The 21,627-nt window shown below is 38.9% G+C and overlaps 1 protein-coding gene across 1 annotated transcript; it reads right to left on the bottom strand.

Annotated features, from left to right (window-relative positions):
• Nucleotides 1–1,410: 1,410 nt before the first annotated feature.
• On the bottom strand, nt 1,411–21,288 carry GORASP2 (golgi reassembly stacking protein 2). The gene is made up of 10 exons (XM_081312709.1): nt 20,990–21,288; nt 12,009–12,089; nt 10,719–10,922; nt 9,754–9,840; nt 9,217–9,347; nt 7,557–7,689; nt 7,252–7,372; nt 6,141–6,218; nt 4,101–4,211; nt 1,411–2,540 (listed from the first exon to the last, which is right to left on the bottom strand). The coding sequence occupies exons 1-10, from the start codon at nt 21,050–21,052 to the stop codon at nt 2,182–2,184; spliced, it is 1,368 nt and encodes a 455-aa protein (XP_081168835.1). The 5' UTR covers nt 21,053–21,288; the 3' UTR covers nt 1,411–2,181.
• Nucleotides 21,289–21,627: the final 339 nt, after the last annotated feature.

Here is a 21,627-nt window from a genome sequence, read left to right as displayed (position 1 = left end):
GATAAAGTATTCTGATTATGATTACCTCCAAAATGGCAAGGATTCATCTACCAGTGTAGTCTTCATTTCAATTCTTTGAGACTGGCTGAAAAATGGCCTGAGTTGTTTTCTACAAGCTGACTCACATCCAGGTTTAATTGTGTAACACTTCTCCTTTCACCAGTGTGAATGCCCTTCTGGCACGGTTTCTGATTCATTAATTTGAACTGCATCTCTATATAAGTGAAACCAATAGTGACACATTCCTGTTTGCTGGAAATCACTTATGAAAGGTTAAACAATGTTCTGAAAACTTGCTCAATTTCCAGAGAAATTTCTGACTAGATGCAGAAAGGGGACCACAATTTTCCCCTTTCCATTCTTGAAACAGGGCATGGCAGTTGCTCCTCTATAAGTAGAGGAACTCAGAACAGTTACTTGGAGACAGTCAGAAGGGACATAGAAAATTTATCAACCCTCCTGCAATGCCAGTTCAAGATCGCAATTCCACAAATAACTAACCTGGAGGTCTTTTGAGGAAACACAAATACCATCATTTTGTTAGTAGGCAGGAAATAGCTCACAAAAAGGAAGCATACTATATCAGTTAGCATTAGATAGCCATTTACCTGTGTTTGGGAGAACACACTGTACTCATTTTCTGCTTTTCAGAGCTAATCATGATCTTGGCCACGATCTCTGCTCTCAGATGTGAGTGTGCACTACCTCTACAATTAATCCTTTTGAAAGTATCAGGAGTAACAGAAAGGCAGACTACTCTTTTTTCTTCTCCCACCATGATAGGAAACAGAGGCCGTCTCTTAAGTAATGCTTTAAAGAGACTAAGCTGTCAAGTGTTATACATGCAATTACGCATGAGAGCACAAGCAGATTCATTGAACAAACTGCTTGCCTACAGAATCTTAATATAGCCTTCCATTCATGTGAGGCTTTAAAATTAAACTTCTGGAGGGACGGTAACAACTAGGAAATCATATACATTATATGCGCTGACATGTTTAATATTTGCTTTAGAACACCAAGATTACATGAAAAGGAAAGCTATTTGTTCAACTGTATTTATTTTTAAGAGTTGTATTAATTATCTGCATTCAATTAATCTAAGGCTCCTTGCTCAGGCCCATACTGAATGATCACAGAATTGGATTTGAAGCTGAATGCTATAACATCTAATTGTCTACTTAGCTGGGCCACAATTAATAATTGAGTTTTTAACAAAATTATTATTTTCTGTAGAATTGGGAGAATCTGTGGCCTTCCAGAAATTCCTGGTGTACAGCTCCCAGCAAGGCCAACAATAAGAAATTTTGGGGGAAAAATATGTGTGCCTGTGAAATGTTTTTATTCTAAAACTGTGTTGCAATTGTTTATTTACTCCTGTTCAGTTTTAATAATTTGCTCACCGAATGCTACAAGATAAAATCCTCAGAATTTATTGCCATTATGTAAGCTCTTTCAATACAACCTGTTTTACAAAAAAAAAAGTCAAAAGCTTCATCTTCCTGTTTTTGAGCCATGCCCAACATTACGAGGTTTCCTTCTGATTTCTTCACAATGCTTTTGACAGTGGGTTTATAAAGCAAATCAGCAGTAGCTAAGTTTAGGCAAGAGCAGTAGCTCAACGGAAAGATCTGCATACAGGGCAGATTTAAAAATGAGGCTGAATTTACAAGTCAGGTTCTGAAGTTTTTAATAAAACGGCTGTAGTTTGAAGATCTTTATACTGCTAAAATGTACAACTTGGACAAAAGTAAATATTTTTACCCCTCACAATGTATTACCAAAATTCTAATTCTTGCAAAGTACCAAAAAAAAGTGTTCATATACCACAAGCGTGAATTACTTGTTCATTCTAAGAGAAGCGAATTTATGGGGGGAAAAAAGTAAGCAAGGTAGCCTACTGAAGTCAGATTACACTTTAAAAAAAAATCTTCAATTTTGGCAGCTGACACCTGCATGTCCTACCTTGATATTTCCTCTTTCTTATTCTTTTTTTAAATATAAGCAGTTCCTTCCCCTTCTCTACCCTACACCAAGCCCACGGTAAAAATCTGGACCCTTAAATCACCTTCTGTATATTTACAAAAACTCTGACAACAAAATACAAACTAACATGAAGGTAATGGTAGTTTGCATATACTGTTGTTGAATAAATATACGAATCCAATCAATCAGTTGAAGTTATGATGATTCAGACACAGCTGTATCTGTGACCAAGGGTGCTGGCTTTTCACTGAAGGGAGTTATCCCATCTCCTCTGTCTTCGGGAGACAATGCCTTAGCAGCAGGGGCACTAGAAGCCGCAGTAGTAACCATGGGGGGAGGGACGGCCGTATCCAGAATGAGTGCAGAGGTTTGTTCCACATTTACAGTTGTGCCAGGATTCGCAGGGAAGCTTGATGTGACGGGAGCAGAAGACAACAGATCTGTAGGCAGGGTGGGTATCTCACTGACCAATGGGAACTTGGCAAGGAATTCCGGTGACAGAGGAGCAATTCCAGAGAGGTTGACTGGAGGCAAGGTGGGAAATGGTGGCAATCCTAGGAACATCAGAAGACAAAAAACAAGCTTGCAGTCCACACGTGTAAGTCACCAGCCTACAGAGCTATGCTATTTGTAAACAGCCATTTTACACTGCGTGTGTGTATTACGAGGAAGATGGTGAGAATATATACAAAGAACCAAAGAGAAGAGGCTTTCCATAAGGGTCCCTACAGACGTGTACTCTGAGCAAGGTCTTTCTACGACAGAGATTAATCTCCTGGAGGTCCCCAAATTTTGCAGTTTCGTTTCCTCCTAAAATAATAAATGAATGTGTGATAACTAATATACTAATTATTTCATCAGGGTTAAGATTGGGCAAGAAATAAACTTTTAGTCATTTAATCCATCTATGATATAAAATCCTGAGAAGACCTCCCAACTTTCTTTTTTTTAAAAAAAAACCAACACAAAACATTTCACTGAAACAAACAGTAAAACAACTTTCTGGCATCAATTTGCTTTGTGTGAGCAAGAAGCAAAAAATGTATTACTTTATTAAAAAGTTCCTCATAACCCTTAAAGAATCATGGCCCATCACTAAAGGACTCCTTGTTGCCTATAGAGATGGCCAGGTGTCATATTATTCAAGAGCACAGCAAAGCTTTAAGACTGCTGTTAACTTCTTATGGCACAAGGTATTTTGTATAAGAATCCTCCCCTCCTGCTTCAGAACAATCACATTCCTTTATGCAGCTTATAGAGTCCAAATGAATAAACAACCATTAGCCAAAAAACATGCAGACAAACTAAAAGGCATATGGTTCTGTTTTCACAGTCCTCTGAATCCTGTCCCATCCAATATCTATTCATGAAGATTACAGGAAAATGACTTGAATATAAAAAATCAATTTGTACACCAGGGTTCACGGTGCTTTTTGCATTTTTAGGCCCTAAAGGTAGTACTGTACTTTACGTTTACATAGGAAGACTTTTATTTCACAGTAATATTGCACCACCGATAACAATGCCTCAAAAAGAGTTAACATTACTTTCTGTTCTCAAGTATGCCAATAAAATATGACATGATAGTTGTTCAGCTGATGTCAAATTGAGTTTTAATTTTTAGCACACAAACAGCATCCTGATTAGCAGGTGAGGTGGCACTCCCCAAAGAACAAGGAAGGAAACTAAATTTAACTTAAAACAATTTAAATTTAAATCTAACTAGCGTTAAATTAAAGAAACAGTTAATCTCCCACCTATTTATTTCCCTTCTCTTTATCAGTTATATTGTGGAAGCAACTTATGGAAGAAGCTAGGAATATAAATGGTGTAATAATGCACAATAGTGTTGGGAATGCAAGAAAAATAAGGAAAAAGCACTCTCCTCTTGCAGGATTCTCCTAGAGGGTCTCAGGGCCTTTTCTTCACCTGTGAATGGGGTCTAAATGTTATGAGACTGAATTAAACAGGGCTACAGGCAAACACAGGAAAGCCCTAATTATTATAAGATTAAGACAAATTTAGCGGTTACATAAATTCATGTGCAACAGGACTGAGCTAAAATCATTAGACTGGGTTATCAAGGGTCAGTTCAGAAATTTTTCAAAACGTACCAGGCTGCCCAATGTCTGCTAATCCAGGACCAGGAATTAAGTGTGGACCAGGTAAATTCAAGTTGGGGATGTTCCCCAGGTTGGGAAGTCCAGCCGGTAAAGTCATCAGTCCTAATAAAAATAAGATGCAAAATTTCAAAAGTTCCTATTACTTGCAGAAGCAGAAAAAAGAAAAGTGACAAAAGACATTTATTGGAGGAACACGTCCGAGTCTTTTCTAATAATCACAATATGTTGAAGAGAGAACATCAGACACACGGATATCCAGAAGATATCCTTGGTCATGTGTATCACTTCAAGGAATGGGCATAATACAGATAAGTTTAAGTTTAAGTTTGTAAACCGCCCTGAGTCCTACGGGAAAAGGGCGGTATATAAATTCAATAAACTTAAACTTAATATAGATATATGGAAATAATCCGTATGTACTTCCTTCCCTCACATAATGTAATATGAAGTTGTCTATTTACAAGACAGACAGCTATAGAGTGCCATTTTTCTATAATGCTTTGTATTATATACCTTTAAGTAAGATTTTCAGAGAACAGTTCTTCTAAGATTTTCAGAAATGTATAAGAATACTGTCCCAAATGTTACAGATAGATGAGGAGCAAAGGTTTTCTTACTCATAAATTGCAAAATATTTCTAATAGTCTTATAGTTTTAATTGCTACACCAATGCAGTTCTTTCCCTATAGGCATTCACAGTTCCCATTTTTATTTACTTTAGTCATGTTAGGGTACTAGGCCACCCCTGTCTTTTTTTGTGTGTGGAATAGTCCTCATATGAGAAGGCTTTTCAGTTATACATATTTTTCATACATATTTCTCCTTCAAATTGTAAATACTAACCTGCACTAATTTGCTGAGACCACACATTTGATTTCAAAGGCAGATACTAGATAGTATGTATTAAGACTGCACAAAGATACTCAGTCAAAAACTGTTAAAAACATCCTCATGTAGTCTGGATCACTGTGGAGGTAATCCATTCACGCAAGATCTTTAGCGCTAACCTTAAGCTAAGAGTCATTATACTTATTTTTTTAAATTGTTTTTTGTCTTGTATGAACTCATGTTTTAAACATATTAACTTCACAAAGAGCTCGAGCTGAAAAAGAGAGCGGCTATTGCAAAATTCATTTCATGTCAGATTCTCATTAGGGCTCATGCAAACAAAACATCAGCTGAATTGTCCACTGAACATAAACCAGGGAAGTTTTATTGAAATAATTCTTCAATTAAGATTATTTTGGTTCTGGTATATTCATATCATTTTTGTGTAAGTATATATGTGTGCGTGTATGTGTGCCTTCAGGTAAGTGTTGACTCCTGACAACTGCATGGATTGGTCCCTGCAATTTTCCTGGCAATATTTTTGGGCAAGTGATTTGCCACAGCCTCCTTCCTAAGGATGACAGAGAATAACTAGTTAAGGCAGGACTAGAATTCACAGTCTCCCAGTTTCTAGCCTGGTGCCTTAACCACTACACCAAACTGGCTCTCTATATTCATATAATATAAAAAGATGGTTTTCAATTAATTTAAATTGCATATTTAGCCACACATATATTAAATGAAATAAAATTAACATCATTTATTTGGGTAGCACATATAGTTCTCAGGATATTCTTACAGCGACTCCTATCTTCGGCATAAGCAAATGAACATTTACTACATCTAAAATTAATTAGCGATACGACACGATTCAACTATTTGAAAACTTCTACTCAAGTACTGTAGTGATCTGAATGAAGAAAGAAGCTTCACAGACTATTTTTTTTAGAGTGGATATAGAAAGTCTATACACACGCCCGTTAAAATGCCAAATGTGGGGGAAAAAAGTCAGATCAAGAAAAATCACTTCAGAATATTAAAGAGGAACAAGTTGTGGAGTGATTTATCTTGGTCTTAATTTTTTTTGCATCTCAAAAACCTGACATTTTACAGAAGGGTGTAGATTTTCTATATCCACTGTATTTAAAAACACTGTTTTCATTATTACACACACAAAAGTTCATCCACATTTATATCACATACCTGGTAACGGAGCTGCTGAGTTAATTGGAGGAAGAGGTTGATTTGCTTGGGGAGGCAATAACGGTACTGTAGGAACACCTAATGAAAAATCAAGCCATGTTATCTTTCAAATGCTATTTTGAACGTATCCAGAAAAATCTCTAAGCTAGCCCAACCTGTCTACCTTGAAAGATGCCTTTAGGTTTTCCAGCAAAAATCTTTATTATTAAGCACTTTCAAATTTTTTTATTTTATTCTCTATGATAAAACAATAGATGATAGATCGATAGTACTCATCCCCAAGTAATCCTTTTTTATATTCTAAGGCAGATACATAACCCTTGCTATAAAATGATTTGGCAGGAAACAGTGTTCCTCTTCTCATACTTCCTGAGATTCAAAGTGCTCAACACAAGTGGCAAAAGTGCTCATGCAAAGAGCACCAAAGACGGGCAAAATCTTATGAGCCTGAAATCTTCAGTTGTAAAACTTTGCTTCTGTGCTTGTGTGTTTTGAGAAATATCATTTTGTGGGTTCTATCTGTTCCAAGCAATGCAACTAGGCTGTTTTGTGGTTTGTTATTGCTTTGTAAGAGAAATAGGAATTTGCTATAAGCCCTTATTTCCTTGTTTTATCTTAAGGTGACAAAGATAGGTGAGATACAGCAGATGCTGGCTGCTACCGATTACCTATCATGCATAACATTTGGCCAAAGAGACGATCATTAAAATTTTCTAAAACATTAAACATTTACAAAAATATTGGATGAAAAACAAAGCATTAATTAATGTTTTGGATGCATTAGAGAACTCTAATATTTGCTCATTCATTCTTAAGGAAAAGCCCTCAGGATAAAATTACAGCAGGTTCACATGACTAGCAAAAAAAAAAGAAAAAGAATAAGAAAAAGAATCAAGTTGGCAGAATTCTACAGAAATCAAGGTTTTAACATCTGGCCTCTTCTTCAAGAACCAGACCCTTCTCCACCCAGCTCTCCAGTAATGTTCCATTTTATAGCTATACATCACCTTACTGTACATGGCATGTATCTTAAATAGACTTGTCATTCACCCCTGATATAATTACATTTAGAAAACAGAACACTGGCATTAGGATTGCACAAAAGACAAACCTGTACTGAGCACGTTAGGGACAGCAGGAGTTGTGTTAATGGAAAGCCCAGGCAAGCCTTGCTCCACTCCTGTAGGTCCAGGTGGCAATGAAGAAGGGGGATTAACTGAAGACAGCTGGACCTAATTAAAAAGAACACTCTTTTACCAAAGATCTGCTGCTTCGTAAAGTGTTGCAAGGGAATAAAATGCTTAGAAAAGAACATACGTATCGGAATAGTATGTTACAAAAGAAGGAATCTTATCCCACCAGAAGCGGTGGGGAGAGTCACAGTGTAGGCTGCAAAAGGAAAGGATGGCAACTTACTTCTGTGAAGCCATCTTTGAATGGACTAATAGGTGTACTAGACAACTGCCCGGGAAGAGAAATTTTCTTTCCCTCTTCGAAAGGACGAGTAGGTATTCGGTGCAGGTATCCGTAGCCAATGCCACAACCTAGGCTTTAAATAGAAAGAAAGAAAGAAAGAAAGAAAGAAAGAAAGAAAGAAAGAAAGAAAGAAAGAAAGAAAGAAAGAAAGAAAGAAAGAAAGAAAAAGAAAGAAAGAAAGAAAGAAAGAAAGAAAGAAAGAAAGAAAGAAAGAAAGAAAGAAAGAAAGAAAGAAATGAGATTAACCCTAAATATGTTCACGCTTACCTCATGCCGATGGATTGCCTTTGAGGAATTGTATGGACAGAATTTAAACAATATCCTTAAACAGGCACATATCATTTGTGAATGTAATAGCAGCATGGGGTAAGGTATTGAAAATAGCAATCAACTTTAATTCATTGTTAAAGATTATCCTCATTTCCAAGGATATTACACAACTTTAGAGCAATTCAAAACTGTTGCCATGAAGACAGCATTAAAGTAAGGCTGTAAAAAAATAGCTAGAGACATCTGAAAGGCTGGGCGTATAAAATCCCACGACCTAAAGTATCTAATGAACAACTCTATAGCCTTCCTTCCCTCCAAATAAAGCCTTTCGGGGACACTAGATACGGTTACGCAATTATTCTGCTTTTATTTTTCAATCTGCCTTTATAGGAAGTCCTCGACTTACGACTGTAATTGAGCCTGGAATTACAGTTGTTAAGTTGTGCCAGTTGTTAAGTGGGTGGTTGTTAAAGAAATGCCGTATTCATTAAATGAACCCATTGTTTGCTGAAACCAGAAGTAAATATTGTAAAATGGCATAAATCACAGTCATGTGATTGTGGGACTCTTCAAGTGGGCAGAAATGCAGGTTGGCTGACAAGCGCTCAAAATGTGATCACATGACCATGGATGTAGGAGGGGGGCAAGCTGTTGTTGGGACTTCAAATCCGGATCATAAATACTATTTTTGGGTCCATCGTGGTTTCTAAGTGACCAAGTGAAGGATCACCTGTATACTACAAAAAGGAATAAAATGCAGAAATTTGTTTTTCATGATATAGGGGTATATTAATACATTCTGAGCTTGAAGGGGGGGGTGTCATTAAAAACATAATTAAAAACCTACAAGTCACACAGAAAATTATACAGCCAAGAGAAAGAAAGCTGTAGCCATATAGAATTGACATTTATTTTCTAAATTAATGGAAACTTACCTGAATTATAGCATTCATCATATATAGAATTATAATATTCACCCAACACACTAAAAATTTAAAGTACTTTACATACTTAAGTGCTTGTGTTCAGTAAAAGGGAGCGAATAAAATCTTGCAGTATGGGAATTGAATTTTGATGTGAGTTTTACCCTAAGATTTACTGTAAAACAGAAACACTTAGCAAATTATTCCTCTTATATTCTGTCTGTTCAAAATGCAAATGGAGTTCATGGCTAAGCAATATCTTAAAATACTATGAAAAAGATTTAATCTAACTGTCACTGTATCTGCCCAGTCTGGTACAAATCTAATTGTGTGGGAACCACCCAGAAACAGTACTGAAAGGGTGAGTTTAATCACATTTCATATCCCTTTAAACAAAATCAGCTTACCTTCCCTCTCCACCCCACGCGGTATTTGGGGTAATAATGACTTCTCGACAATTATCCGTATCAGTGTTGTATACATAAAGTTTTAACGGCTTGCTTTCATGTGTTTCAATAAGAGAGAAGAAATCTTCAGACTAAGGAAAAAACATATTGAGTTGACACTTCAATTAATTTTAATCAACTGTATTTTGTTTTATTTTAATGTTCTGAAATTCAGAATGAGCTGAATTTCTTACTTTAGCAGATGAGAACGTTCACTGGTTTATTTCTACCGATAAGTAAACATAAAAAAGACACATATGCACGAATTGTAAAATAACCTTTCTTTATTCTTTTCACTTGTTCTTTCTGCTCACCTTTAAATTATTAATACAATTAATAATAATAAACATTAACTTCTAAGTTATGTATATCTACTCAAAAATAAAAATCAACAAGGCTTATCAAAAGCCGATTATAAATAATTATGAGCAACCTGATGAGTCTAAAATGGTCAGAATCTTGATTTTTTTAAAAAAATAGATGAAACAACATATTTACCTCATTCATGACAGTATCTGCCCCAATGATGTAGTCACTATGAGGTCTAAGACCTGCAAGTGCAGCAGGAGAATTTGGTTCAACTTCCTAATTACAAGACATAAGGTGTTTTTTTTAAAAAAAGTGAATACCTTAATCAGATCAAGAAAAGTACAAAAGACAGATAAAAAATTAAAAACTCTCTCAAATCAAGTTCAACTCTGATAACTACATGGTCACATGGACATTATAAGAAGAGATTGGACAGCCATTGTCTGAAATGGTATAGATCTCCTTTTGAGAGGGGGTTGGACTAGAAGACCTCCATGATCCCTTCCAACTCTGTTATTCTGTTATTCTTACTTTATTTGAAAAGAAGGGAGAAAAGGAATGGGGTGGGGGGGAGAAAAAGAGAGAGAAAATGAAATCCCAGGTGTCAATATAGTTAAGATTTGCTCCACACTTTTGCCATACAACCACTAAAATACCTTTCCGTTTCCTTAACAAATGAAATGTGCACTTCAGGAAAGAAAATTCACTGACTTCAAGATAGAGAGGTTGTTGAAACTGTGTATATACAGGTATGTACCAAAAAGTATTTGCACAATGACTGTTGTTTTCGAGGGAAAGGCGAAAATCCCAGATAAGTAATAATGCATTAAACCCATTAATGTGTTGGCAAATGTTATCTCTTCCTTGTTTTTAAAAAATACCCACCACAAACATATAGAAAAGCTTTATTTCTAGATATGCAACAAACTCTATAATAGCCATCACACTGTTTACATTGACACAGATTTTAATTTAATGAAGAAAGTGCAGTAAAGGAAATATATGCAACTAACTGAATTTTTTTCTATGCCACTTGGTAAAAATAAGTGGTGAATTCCTATGGGAAGCATAACTGCTAAAAGGCAGTTAAAGCCAGAAGATTCTACGCGCAGAATGATTTTCTTCTCTTAAAAAAAGATGGAGCTTCTACTTACCAGCACGTGCCACACGTTCTCATTGGCGCCATCAAAGCTGCAAAACCGAATGCTCACGCCCAGCAATCCCTGCCCACCCCACATGTTGCTGGGGGTTACGGATGTCTCTCGGAGCTCCAAGGTTTTGCTGCTATAGACCAGCATCTTAACAGGCTTTTCCACGTTGGCTTTCAACAGATCCTTCAACGTGTCATTGTCTTTATTCTAAGAAAGGTATAAAGATAAAAAAAATCGCTAAGTTCATTTGCAGTTATGCACACACTATAGCAATGTATCAGCATTTCCAAATATTCGATAGAAGAACATTTTGGATAGGACATTTTGGGCTTTCCTAGCAGTAAACTTATGCCTTTCCTAATGTGCCCACTTTTCACTATCTTACAACAAAATGGGCAGAAGCATGCTCTTATAATTTTAATCGTTCTCTCTTCTTCTAACAATTATTTGTTCCTCGTAACAAACCATATACCACGTACTAACTTTCCCTCAGCATTTGCATAATGACTAGACAGCACCAATCGACAATAAATTAACATTACCCCAACTAACCTCCCGACCCCCAGACCCAGAAAATCAGCCAGTTTTTTTAAAACTCTCTGAAAAACCAGGGTGGGTTTTTTTTGCAAGTTACATTTAATATGTACCTCAACTACCCATATACATTTCACAGATGGAGAAGCCAGGGATTTCACACATTATTTCAAAAGAGATGAAAAACCCACCTATCATAATCTTGTCCTCTTTGTACTCATATAACCAGGATAATGTTGCAGGATCTAATCTAGTCAGTCATCAGGACCAGAGGTTTAGTCTTCCGAGCTTTCGGACTTGTCCCGGAGTCCAAAAGCTTGGAAGACTAAATCTCTGGTCCTGGTAACTGACTGAGATTTGATCCTGCAACACTTTCCTGGGACACAATATATTGGCCTTCATTCATCACGTATTCAATCTATATAACGGGTGTACCAAGGTAGGAATTAAACCAAACTTAAAGAAACAGCCTATTTCTTCTTTCATCAACAATCCATCAGCAGGAATTTTGTATCTCAGGAATCTATGCCTGGAACAATCTGTTTCCTTTTACCAACTAAAGTTTCCAGAGGAAACAGATTTGCTCGTGCAAACAGGTCTCAAGTTATTTTTTATGAGTCAAAAGCTCTTTTCAACTGGGAAAAGATTATTACCTCCCCTCTCCAGGCATAAGTCCATAACATTGGATTGTGAAGTTATACATCTGGATTTATGTTTTCAGGTACCCACCCATAACTTTTAATTTGGGGATTCACTTACCAGCCTGGAACCATTAATAGAAACAATAAAATCAAAAAATGGCTCCAATCCAGCTCTATGTCCTGGTGAATTTTCTTGCACCTAGAACATAAACATTACATGGAAAATCAGACAGACCACGCAACAGGTTTGATAATAATCAAAAGCAGCAACAGCAACACTACGATTCCCAGCATGGAAAACCTTAATAAAAACATAAATGCTGTCATTAATTAAAGCCAACAGTACACTACGAACTTTTAGGGAGTCAAACCAATTTAAAAAGACACACATGTCACCTCTTGGAAATAACAGTTAACAAGCCCTGCTATCAGCTGTGGACAATAACTGTGGACATATCTTAGGAAATCCAGTTGTCACATTGGCAATTGCAATTTAAGGGCTGCAGCCTTTGAAATGAGGTTTCAATAACTTTCCAAAGTTTGTGATTGTGTGAGCCTTTGCTCAAACTATACAAACCAATCTCTGCCCAAAAAGGTCTGTTATTATGAATTCATCTACGAATTTGTTTTGAACACAGCTATATTACACGTGGTAAGAAGCATTAGTTATTCCCTTTTTTAAAATAAGAACAAAATTATGGCTATGAAATAAGCAACTACTGCTAGTACAGAAAGCTAGAGTTCCTGATAAAATAGTAAAATGTAATAAAAAGAAAGATAAATGCTAAAGATGTAGATCATATTTTAAATACCACGGTTGGAGTAATAATAGCTCAAAAGGAAATTCCATTAACAGGTTGGCTAAACAGTTTAGAACCAAACTAAGATTGACAGAACAAAAACAAATTTACGGGCATCAGGACTGGAGTTTTTGGATTTGAGGCAAAAATGTGTTCCAGAGCATACAGATGAGAAGGGAGGATCTTCCTGTGACTCATTAAATTGGTCCCATCTTGCATCAGGATTGTATGGCTGCCTTGCACAGCTACACTACAATCATCAGTTAAAAAAACTGTTGAGAAAAACAAATGGCTGCTTTCTTCCTTTTCGGCTAATCACGAGGAAAGCTTGAGACCTCTGATAACTAAAATGTTTTTAGGTTATCAATTAATAATATCCATATATAGCTGTCTACTGATATCATTTAGTCTCTTTTGTGGTTATTTTGCTGGAACAGTATTCCATCACAATCATAAAGCCATAGAACCCAACACAATCGAACTACAAGTAGTGTAATGACTTATGACTATAATGGAGCCCAAAATCTCCGTTGCTGTTAAGTAGTAGAGCCCATTTTATGATCTTTTGTCTGTACACATTACAGGTGGTGCTTGACTTACAGACGTTGGTTTAGTGACTGTTAAAAGGTACAATAGCACTGAATTTTTCCCCCACACTTACAACTGTTGCAGTATCCCCATGGTCACATGATCAAAATTCGGACATTTGATAACTGGTATGTATGGGAAGCCCATTTCACTAAACAACTGTGTTACTAGCGTAACAACTTAAGTGGTTTGCTTAACAACTGTGGCAAGAAAAATCAGGAAATGGTGCAAAACTCACTTAACCACTGTCTTGCTTAGCAACGGAAATTTTGGGCTCAATTGTTACCATAAGTCAAGGACTAACGTATACCTCTCCTCTGCAAGCTGCATTGGTTGCCAGTCTGCTTCTGGGACCAATTCCAGGTGCTGGCTTTGATCTTTTAAGCCCTTCATGGCATGGAATCGGGTTATCTGAGAGACTGCCTTTCCCAGATTACATCTGCCTGTCCCATCAGGTCTAACAAAGAGGCCGTGCTGCAGGTCCCGTCTGCCAGGGAACTTCATCTAGTGGATGAAGTCCCAGGAGGCGGGCCTTCTTTGCCACATTGCCCACCTTGTGGTATCTTCTCCTCCTGGGAGATTAGTTCCATCCCTCTCAACATTCTCCAAGTCCCTCAAGACCTGTTGCAGCATTCCTATGGTCACATAATCAAAATTCAGACACTTGGCAACCGATTCATGTTTATAATGGTTGCAGTGTCCCGGGGTCATGTGATCATCTTTTGCAGCCCTCTGACAAGCAGATTCAATGGGGAAATTTAACAATGGTGCTTCTAACTTAATAACTGCAGTGATTCACTTAACAACTGTGGCAAGAAAGGTCGTATGCGGGGCAAAACTCACTTAACACCTGCCTCGCTTAGCGGCAGAAATTTTGGGATCAATTATAGCCATAGGTTGAGGACTATCTGTACTAAACAGGAGGACTATCGTCGTGCTCCACTCAAAGTTTTGGAAAGTTAACTTTCTCATCTTCTAAAACTGCTGTCTTGTATAGCACATAGTAAATAAAATTTGATTTAATATACAATTTCTAGCATTACTTCAACCACAAATATGTGAGCTGATGGTTTGTAATTATAAGAACGCATGAGAGGCAGGAATCTGGACATATTTGGTCTTCATCTGATAAATTCTAGTTGGCAGAATAGTGATGCAAGAACTGACCTGGATCTATAAGAAGTGATAGGGAAGTTTTACAAATTTCATAGATGCCACTAATAACTTACAGACTGATTCAAATAGATTCATCTGATTTATTGGTAAGTCAGTTCTAAAGTTATTTTCTTAAGTTTAGAAATTTTAAAATTCCCTAAGCACCTAACATTTAAACTATTGTGGATATCATCTTCAATCCAAAACATTTAAGAAGAGCTTTTGATAAGAAGGCCTGCAAAAGTGGCAAACAGCTTATCAACTACAAAATGCTGAAGGCAGAATTTTTTTGATAGTTCAGCAGAGAGATAATGTAATAAAACATTTTAACATACAGTCTGCATTAAAGGCTACGCTTCAGTTCCCTCCATTAAAATTGACTGAGTTTCTTTTTAATTGGCTACCACAAGATTCCACTGAACTATTCAGAAACAACTTTCTTTTTCAGAGAAAAAGCTCTAAGTAAATTGATCCAACTGTTACAAGAAAATAAATCATCTATACACTGAGGAGTCTCACAACTACACAGCTACCTATAGTCGATTGTTTTAGGGTACTGCACTATCATTCATTCTACCAGAGTTATAACCAAACAATAATCTTGATGGTCTTATTGCCAAAATTCAATATTAAAGTTATTTAACATGCAAATAATTTTAGGTAACAATACTTTCCTACTGTAATATGGTAAGTTCAAAACAGAGTGCATAATTATTATTACTACATGAACCATGACAATCTCAGTTTGCTTTCCAATTATATTTGCAGAAATTTAATTTAATTTTAATTTAATTTAAATTTAATTTAATTTTTAAATTATTATTAAATTAGAAATGTGCATAATTAGTCTATTCTGTAGTTAAATGTCACATAAAGCCATACAGTAATGCAAATACACCTTTTTCTGCTTTTACCTCACACAATTAAAAACACTGCCATATCCAAGTTCGCGCCTTAGACAACCTCTAGTTATCTATGAGAAGAAAGGTAAGTTTCATCACTTTGTTCAGAAGGAAACAAGGGAGACAGAATGTGCTACCAAGGACCTTAACAAGGACAGCAAATGCTTACAATTTTTATTTTTTAAAAAATCCCTTATATGTCTCTGGTTTAGTTCTCCATTAACATAACTGCTATTAGATATACTAAAGAGTTCAAATTTCCCTGAGGTTATGTGTCTCTTTGGGGTCTTAAAACACACAGAATTTATTCTAAATCACGGCCTGAGGCAAAAAGTATCTTTAAAAAACACTAACATGCAAGTTATCGTGGAAAAATTAAAACTGACAAAAATGTTAACAAAAATTAGTTTTAACAGGCACACAGGCAAAGAACTAGTAGATTCTATATAAAAGCTTATAAAGAAAATTATTTAACCAATCTCGCATTTTTATTTTGGTCATAGATTAGTTACCAGACTTTTTCAAAACATATGTGGGAAGGAACTACATTTTATTTTATTTAGCTGATGTATCTTTAGCATGATTTTCCCTTTTATATTCTTAATCTAACATTTACTTAATTCACATCTCTCTGACAGATACTTATATATACACCCGATAATACTGTTTTATGTATAAACCTGATGCAATGCTGTTTTCTCTTGCATATTGTAGTATATTCTTGTATCCAACATATATATTCATGTATATTTTCCTCAATAAATCTACATAGGTGAAACACTGACAGATATTCCAGATTTTGAAGTATCTGCTTTTTGAATTTTTCTGTCACATTCTGGAGATCTGCATATCTATACGTCAAATAAGGAATGTATGAGTCTGACATTCCTCTTTTTATGGGTCCTTCCTGGCTACAAGTTCCACTGATCTGAAGTCACTAGATCCAGAGTCAGATTTAGGATAAGTAATGTCAAATGTTTCATATTCCACCAGTTATTTTCGTTCTACTATCCCTTTTGTTTCACTGGCCTGTAACTTAAGTATTTTTCCTGATTTTTAAAAAATATTTAATTCCCTAATATTCCGATACCAATTTAACTGTGCAGATGGTGCTTCCTCTGTCACATGCCTTCTTAGTGATAGCAGGAATGTCATAAGCCATATTCAGGCATTTGCTTGGAAGCAAAGCACTTAAGCTGGATACTTGACGGGACTGCACGCAGTACCTCGTCTTTGCTTTTCCCTATCTCCTTGGACTGACTCAAGGGGCCCAAAGGGAAACTGTACTGTATCTGAGTTTACCTGGACCAGATAGCTTCTATCCATGGCATTCAAGATACTGTTTATTTGACCCCAGGTTGTATGAACACTTTTAAACCTGCCTTCAAATAAGCACAAAATACAGCTTCCCTTGCAAGAAAGACCTAAACAGACTGGGAAAGAAAGATTATGCTGAATGGAAGACGTGGTCAATTCTATCTGGTTCTGGGCCTTATGCGAAGAACTGTGATGTCTTGTCAGATTTGAAACACAGCAGAATCTCCTAGCTTTCTTACTAAATGCAGCTAGTAAAGAATACTTCTGTTTAATGTTATGACTAGCATGCAAAACAAACAAACCAGAAAAAAGGACTGAATTCTATGTCTCCCAATTTATAATAGCAATTTGCTATGCTTAACCTAGGAGTGTCAATGTATCAGACTTGAAGTTATTGAACTAAGTTGGAGAAAAATGGGATAATGCAGTGAAGTGATGGCAACTCATACCCCATTTAGCCACTATCTCACTCAGCAGTACAATAATTTAACCAAGAAGGAATCTACAAATGCTCTTTTACTATATCATAGGATTTTACTGCCTGCTAGAAAAGTATCTTTTAATTATGATATAGCAGGTGTGTCACATTAGGGTTGTGGTTGATCTTGGGGGCGCTGGAGGGGGGCAAAGTGGGGGTGGGCGTGGCCAGGATGGGCATGGCCAGCTCAACGTCGCTCGTATCGGGGGGTGCCTGTAATGGCCCAGGCGGGTCTGGGGGGGGGGATACACTGTCTCCAGCTGAGGAAGGCGAGACCAGGGCAAACACTATACCCTTGTCCACCAGAGGAGTCTTGCTGTCCCTCTCTGGCCATGCAGAGGACCCCCAGTGATGCAGGATGCCCGGAGCCCTGGGCAGTGGAGCGCAAGCGCCCGGTCCAGCCTTTCCCAAGGGGGCACACAGCTGTGCTTACCTCCTCAAGGCTGCTGCTGATTGGTTTGCTCTTCTTGGCCAAGTTGCTCATGGTGTGTGTAGGAGAGCAAAGTGTATGGATCAGTGGGAGGCCTACTCTCTCTCCCCACGAGGAGACCCGGTTTTGTAACCAAAGCATCCTCAGCAATAGGATGGGAGACCACCAGGAGAGGTCAGGCGGAGGGGACAAGACGATGGCTCATGGCCATGTGCTAAGGCAGGACTCCTCTCAGACCCTTCCTCCCTCTCATTATAACCTTCCTTCCTTCCTTCCTTCCTTCCTTCCTTCCTTCCTTCCTTCCTTCCTTCCCTCCTCCCACCCACCTTCCCTTCCTCTCACGCAGGTGGGGCTGGTCCTGGTGAAAGAGAAGCCTAGTGACTGGGAGGTTAGGTCAGCGAGTGGGCCATGGAAGTGCTGGTGGGGGGTGGTGGTACTGATCTACAACCTGGTTGCATTCATCAAAGCCAGAATGCGCTGAGCCTTAGATCCACAGGGCAGCCCTGGAATCAGTGAGGAGCTGTCCTGCTGCCTAGGCCCCTCCCCCTGGGTGTGAGCACAGGAGACGACCAGCGCCGGCATCCTGGGTGAAGTCAGCCTGCGGGGCAAGACAGCCAGCAGGGATGCTGAACTCCACCTGCTCACCGCCTCTTGCGTGCGTGCCAAGGGGGTGGGGTGGGGGCACCCGTTGCTGGTTCCAGAGCTGCCCTGTGGATCTAAGGCTGAGCATGCTCTGGCTTTGATGGCTGGCACCAGGTTGTATATCAATGCCTGGTCGGCCTGGGCCAGGCCGAGGTGCTGTGGGCCGGTCCTTCGCTGTTTCCAGAGCAGGTCCCCAGGCCAGACAGAACCACATGGCCTTGTGTTTGACATGCCTGTATTACAGCATTTCATGCTGGGGAAACCTAGGAAAAGTATCTTCCTTTACTATCAATTCCTGTGAAAAATGAATGACTAAGGAAATCACAGAGAAAGGAGGAAGAGGGGGAAGAAGACAAGTCAAATTGCCATAAATCCAATGCCTTTATATCTGAGAGACCTTAATACATATCTAGTGTTTTTATTCTGTAAGAACTGCCTTATATCTGCCTAAGGAGTCTATATCAATAGCTAACTTCCTAATCAATGGATATACAAAATACTGTACCCTACACTCTTCATAACTCCCCAGTGTTAAATTGCTTGATCATCAAAAAATTGAACTCCCTGAAATAGCTAACTTCAAAATTAGGAGTGTTGAATAAAGTTGACAAATTACAGGCTTTGAGAAACATACATTTTCAAACCAGCATGTAAAAGATAAACTCACGCTTGACCATACTGAAAATTTATTCAATTTACCATATATGCTCCCCATCCCACCTAAAAAAATTACTTTTACCACCTAAGTAAATATTCTGTGTATTAAATACAATACTTTGTTGTTTTAGTGTATTCTACTATACTGTTTAGCATTTTTTTCATTACTTTCTATATACTTTATGTTTTGAGGGTATCAGAAAAAGGGTGATATATAAATGGCCTAAAAGAAATACAATTAATAGTTTCTCTGACACAGAGGCATTACTTTTCATTTGTGTCACCTTTTATTTCTTCTTCAACAGTTAAAATACCAAGAGTATAAATTATTTTCTATCTTGGAGTCATCTGGTGTAGTGATTAAGGGAGACTGTGAGATCTAGTCCCACTTTAGGCACAAAGCCAGCTGGGCGACTTTGCATTATTGATTTTCTCTTAGCCCTAGGAAGGAGGCAATGGCACTTCTGAAAAACCCTGCCAATAAAACTGTGGGGACCTGTCTAGGCAGTCTCCAACAATTGGGCATGACTGAATGAAAGAAAAAAAAAGAGAGAGCTGTATATCAATATAGAAATGTAGAATAAAATGTTAAGGAAGCACTACTACACAAATCCAATTTCCAATTATGAAGCTGACACAAATTTCCTCTAGGGCTACTGTTAAGTTTGGAATCAATCCAACTTGTAATTGACAACATGATTAGTCTTTCTGATATTTATCAGATCTTGAACAAAGTATTCCATATCTCTTGCCTAGAAATCCTTCAAATAGCAAATTACTGAAAATCTTTGTCTCTTGATGTCTATTTATATTGGGGGAAAAATATTTGAACCAACTGAAGTTGTAATAACTCTGGAATCAGATGATGATGAAAGAAATGAGCAAATCTCACTAATGTGAAAGTTTTGACATCTTGACAAGCTGCCGTTTACTATTGTATTTTTGTGGAATTCTCTTGAAGAAAGTGCAACAAAATTGCTCAAACTGCATCATACACTTGCTTTTAAAAACATCAGGTATATTACTCAAAGTAAAAATACTTCCACCAACATGTAACAGAAATAATGTGAACCTTAGAGTGTAGGGAAGATCACAGAAATTGTAAGTTTTAGGGTATGTAAAAGTTAAGACAATGGAGATCAATTTTCCTCTTGCATCTGGTAACAGGCTTCAATACCCTAATGGGTTAACACGCATCAGTTAACTGCCAACATGGCTTATTTCGCCACTCTATGGGGTTAGTTTATTAGCTGATTATGTTTTGAAAGTTCATCTTACGTTTTTAAATTAAACAATTGCTTCTCCCCAAACGGGAAAGACAGAATAGATTTCATAGTGCAGAACTGACAAGATCCCGGATTCTCCCCAGAAGAGATTCATATATTCTACATCAGCACATCTTTTGACTTATCAGCTTTTTAACAAGCAGGTTGATCGAGAAGTAGTAATATAACTGTCACCCGGGATGGCTTGTTCTAGCTAGCATATAAAATCAATAACGTACTCAAAAAACAAACAAACCCAAGGTCAGGAAGAGCATCACGAGATAGTAAGCTCGTGAAACAGATCGTGCACGAAGTGATGATGGGTGCCACTGGATCTTAAGCGAGATTTACTACTGGCTGAAACATTCTCCGAAGTCACCCAGCCCCCAGAGCTGTTATCCCATCTCCTCCATAACGAACACAAACGGGCACTTACTTCCTCCTCGCTTTCTACCTTCTCCGCTTAAGAGAAGCGCTAAGTAGCCAAACTAATTTCTGGCACGGATTAATTTTTTTTTGGCGGGGGGGGGGAAAGGGAAAAGGAAGAGCAGAGATCCCCACGACTAGGGATTTCCCAAGTGGCGACCCGAGGAAGGCTGAACTGATCCTCCGAGTCATCACCCACCCTCCTCCTCCTCCTCCTCCTCCACGGCAGGGCTCGTACACTCCAGCAATCTGGGAAGTCACCCGTGGGACGTAGCCGTAGGGCGCCAGGCAAAGCTCAGTCCCGGCATTCGCGCATTCCTGCACGCTTCGCCTGCCGGGAGCCCCCAACCGCAGCCGCCGAATGCCTCCGTGCCGCCTCCGTGCACGGCCTTCCCACGTGCGCTCGCCCCCCCTTCCCCGGGTCGTCCTCTCCTCTTACTCGCAAGACGTGGTAGCCTTCGGTGCCCCCGCCAGGGATCTCCACGCTCTGCGACGAGCCCATGGCTCAGGCCCAGCGGCGGACGACCAGGGCGCCGAGCGCTGGCAGCGGCTTCTCCGGGGCGCGCAAAAGGACGCGCGGCGCACCCGCCCCTCCCGCGCCAGCCAGCCAGCCAGCCAGCCGCCGTTGCCGCCGCACCAAAGACGTGGCACTCCGTCGGGCCGGGACGCTCGCTGCGCAGGACGCTGGGATACGCAGGCCTCCGTGGCGGCGGCGGCGGCTCCCCGACAGCGCCTCCTGCTGGACCCAAGGAGCGTGAGCGAAAGGGCGAGCCGGTCGAAAGCGCTGCGGCGCATGCGTGCCGCCAGGACGCTCAGGAAAGTTATTTCCCCGCCCGCCCCCCCCTCCCGCTTGCTCGCAGTGCCTTCTGGGATATATAGAGAAAAGACGGAAGGAGAATCAGCATAAACGTGAGACCTGCCTCCTAAGTGGTTCAACGGAGGCCCGTGAGGCACTAAACTGGTGATAACCCGTCGTTATTGCGGTATCGCTTCGGGGCGCCTCGTGCTGCTCTCTGGCGGTGAAAAAGGGAAAGGACTTGTTCGGCAATCGGTCTCTGCCCACGGCGCGCGTTTTTG

This window comes from Vipera berus, assembly GCF_964194415.1.
Source record: "Vipera berus genome assembly, chromosome: 1".
Lineage (NCBI taxonomy): Eukaryota > Metazoa > Chordata > Lepidosauria > Squamata > Viperidae > Vipera > Vipera berus.
The sequence above is the reverse complement of the archived record's forward strand: the minus strand, read 5'-3'. Positions and strand labels throughout refer to the sequence as shown.

Excerpts from the sequence above, each read along its gene's own strand:
- GORASP2 (XM_081312709.1), bottom strand. The coding sequence starts at position 21,052 with ATGGGCTCGTCGCAGAGCGTGGAGATCCCTGGCGGGGGCACCGAAGGC. Across the intron at positions 9,348-9,753 it reads CAGATACTGTCATGAATGAG|TCTGAAGATTTCTTCTCTCT; the intron begins GTAAATATGTTG and ends TTTTTTCCTTAG. Across the intron at positions 4,212-6,140 it reads CTCAGCAGCTCCGTTACCAG|GACTGATGACTTTACCGGCT; the intron begins GTATGTGATATA and ends TATTTTTATTAG.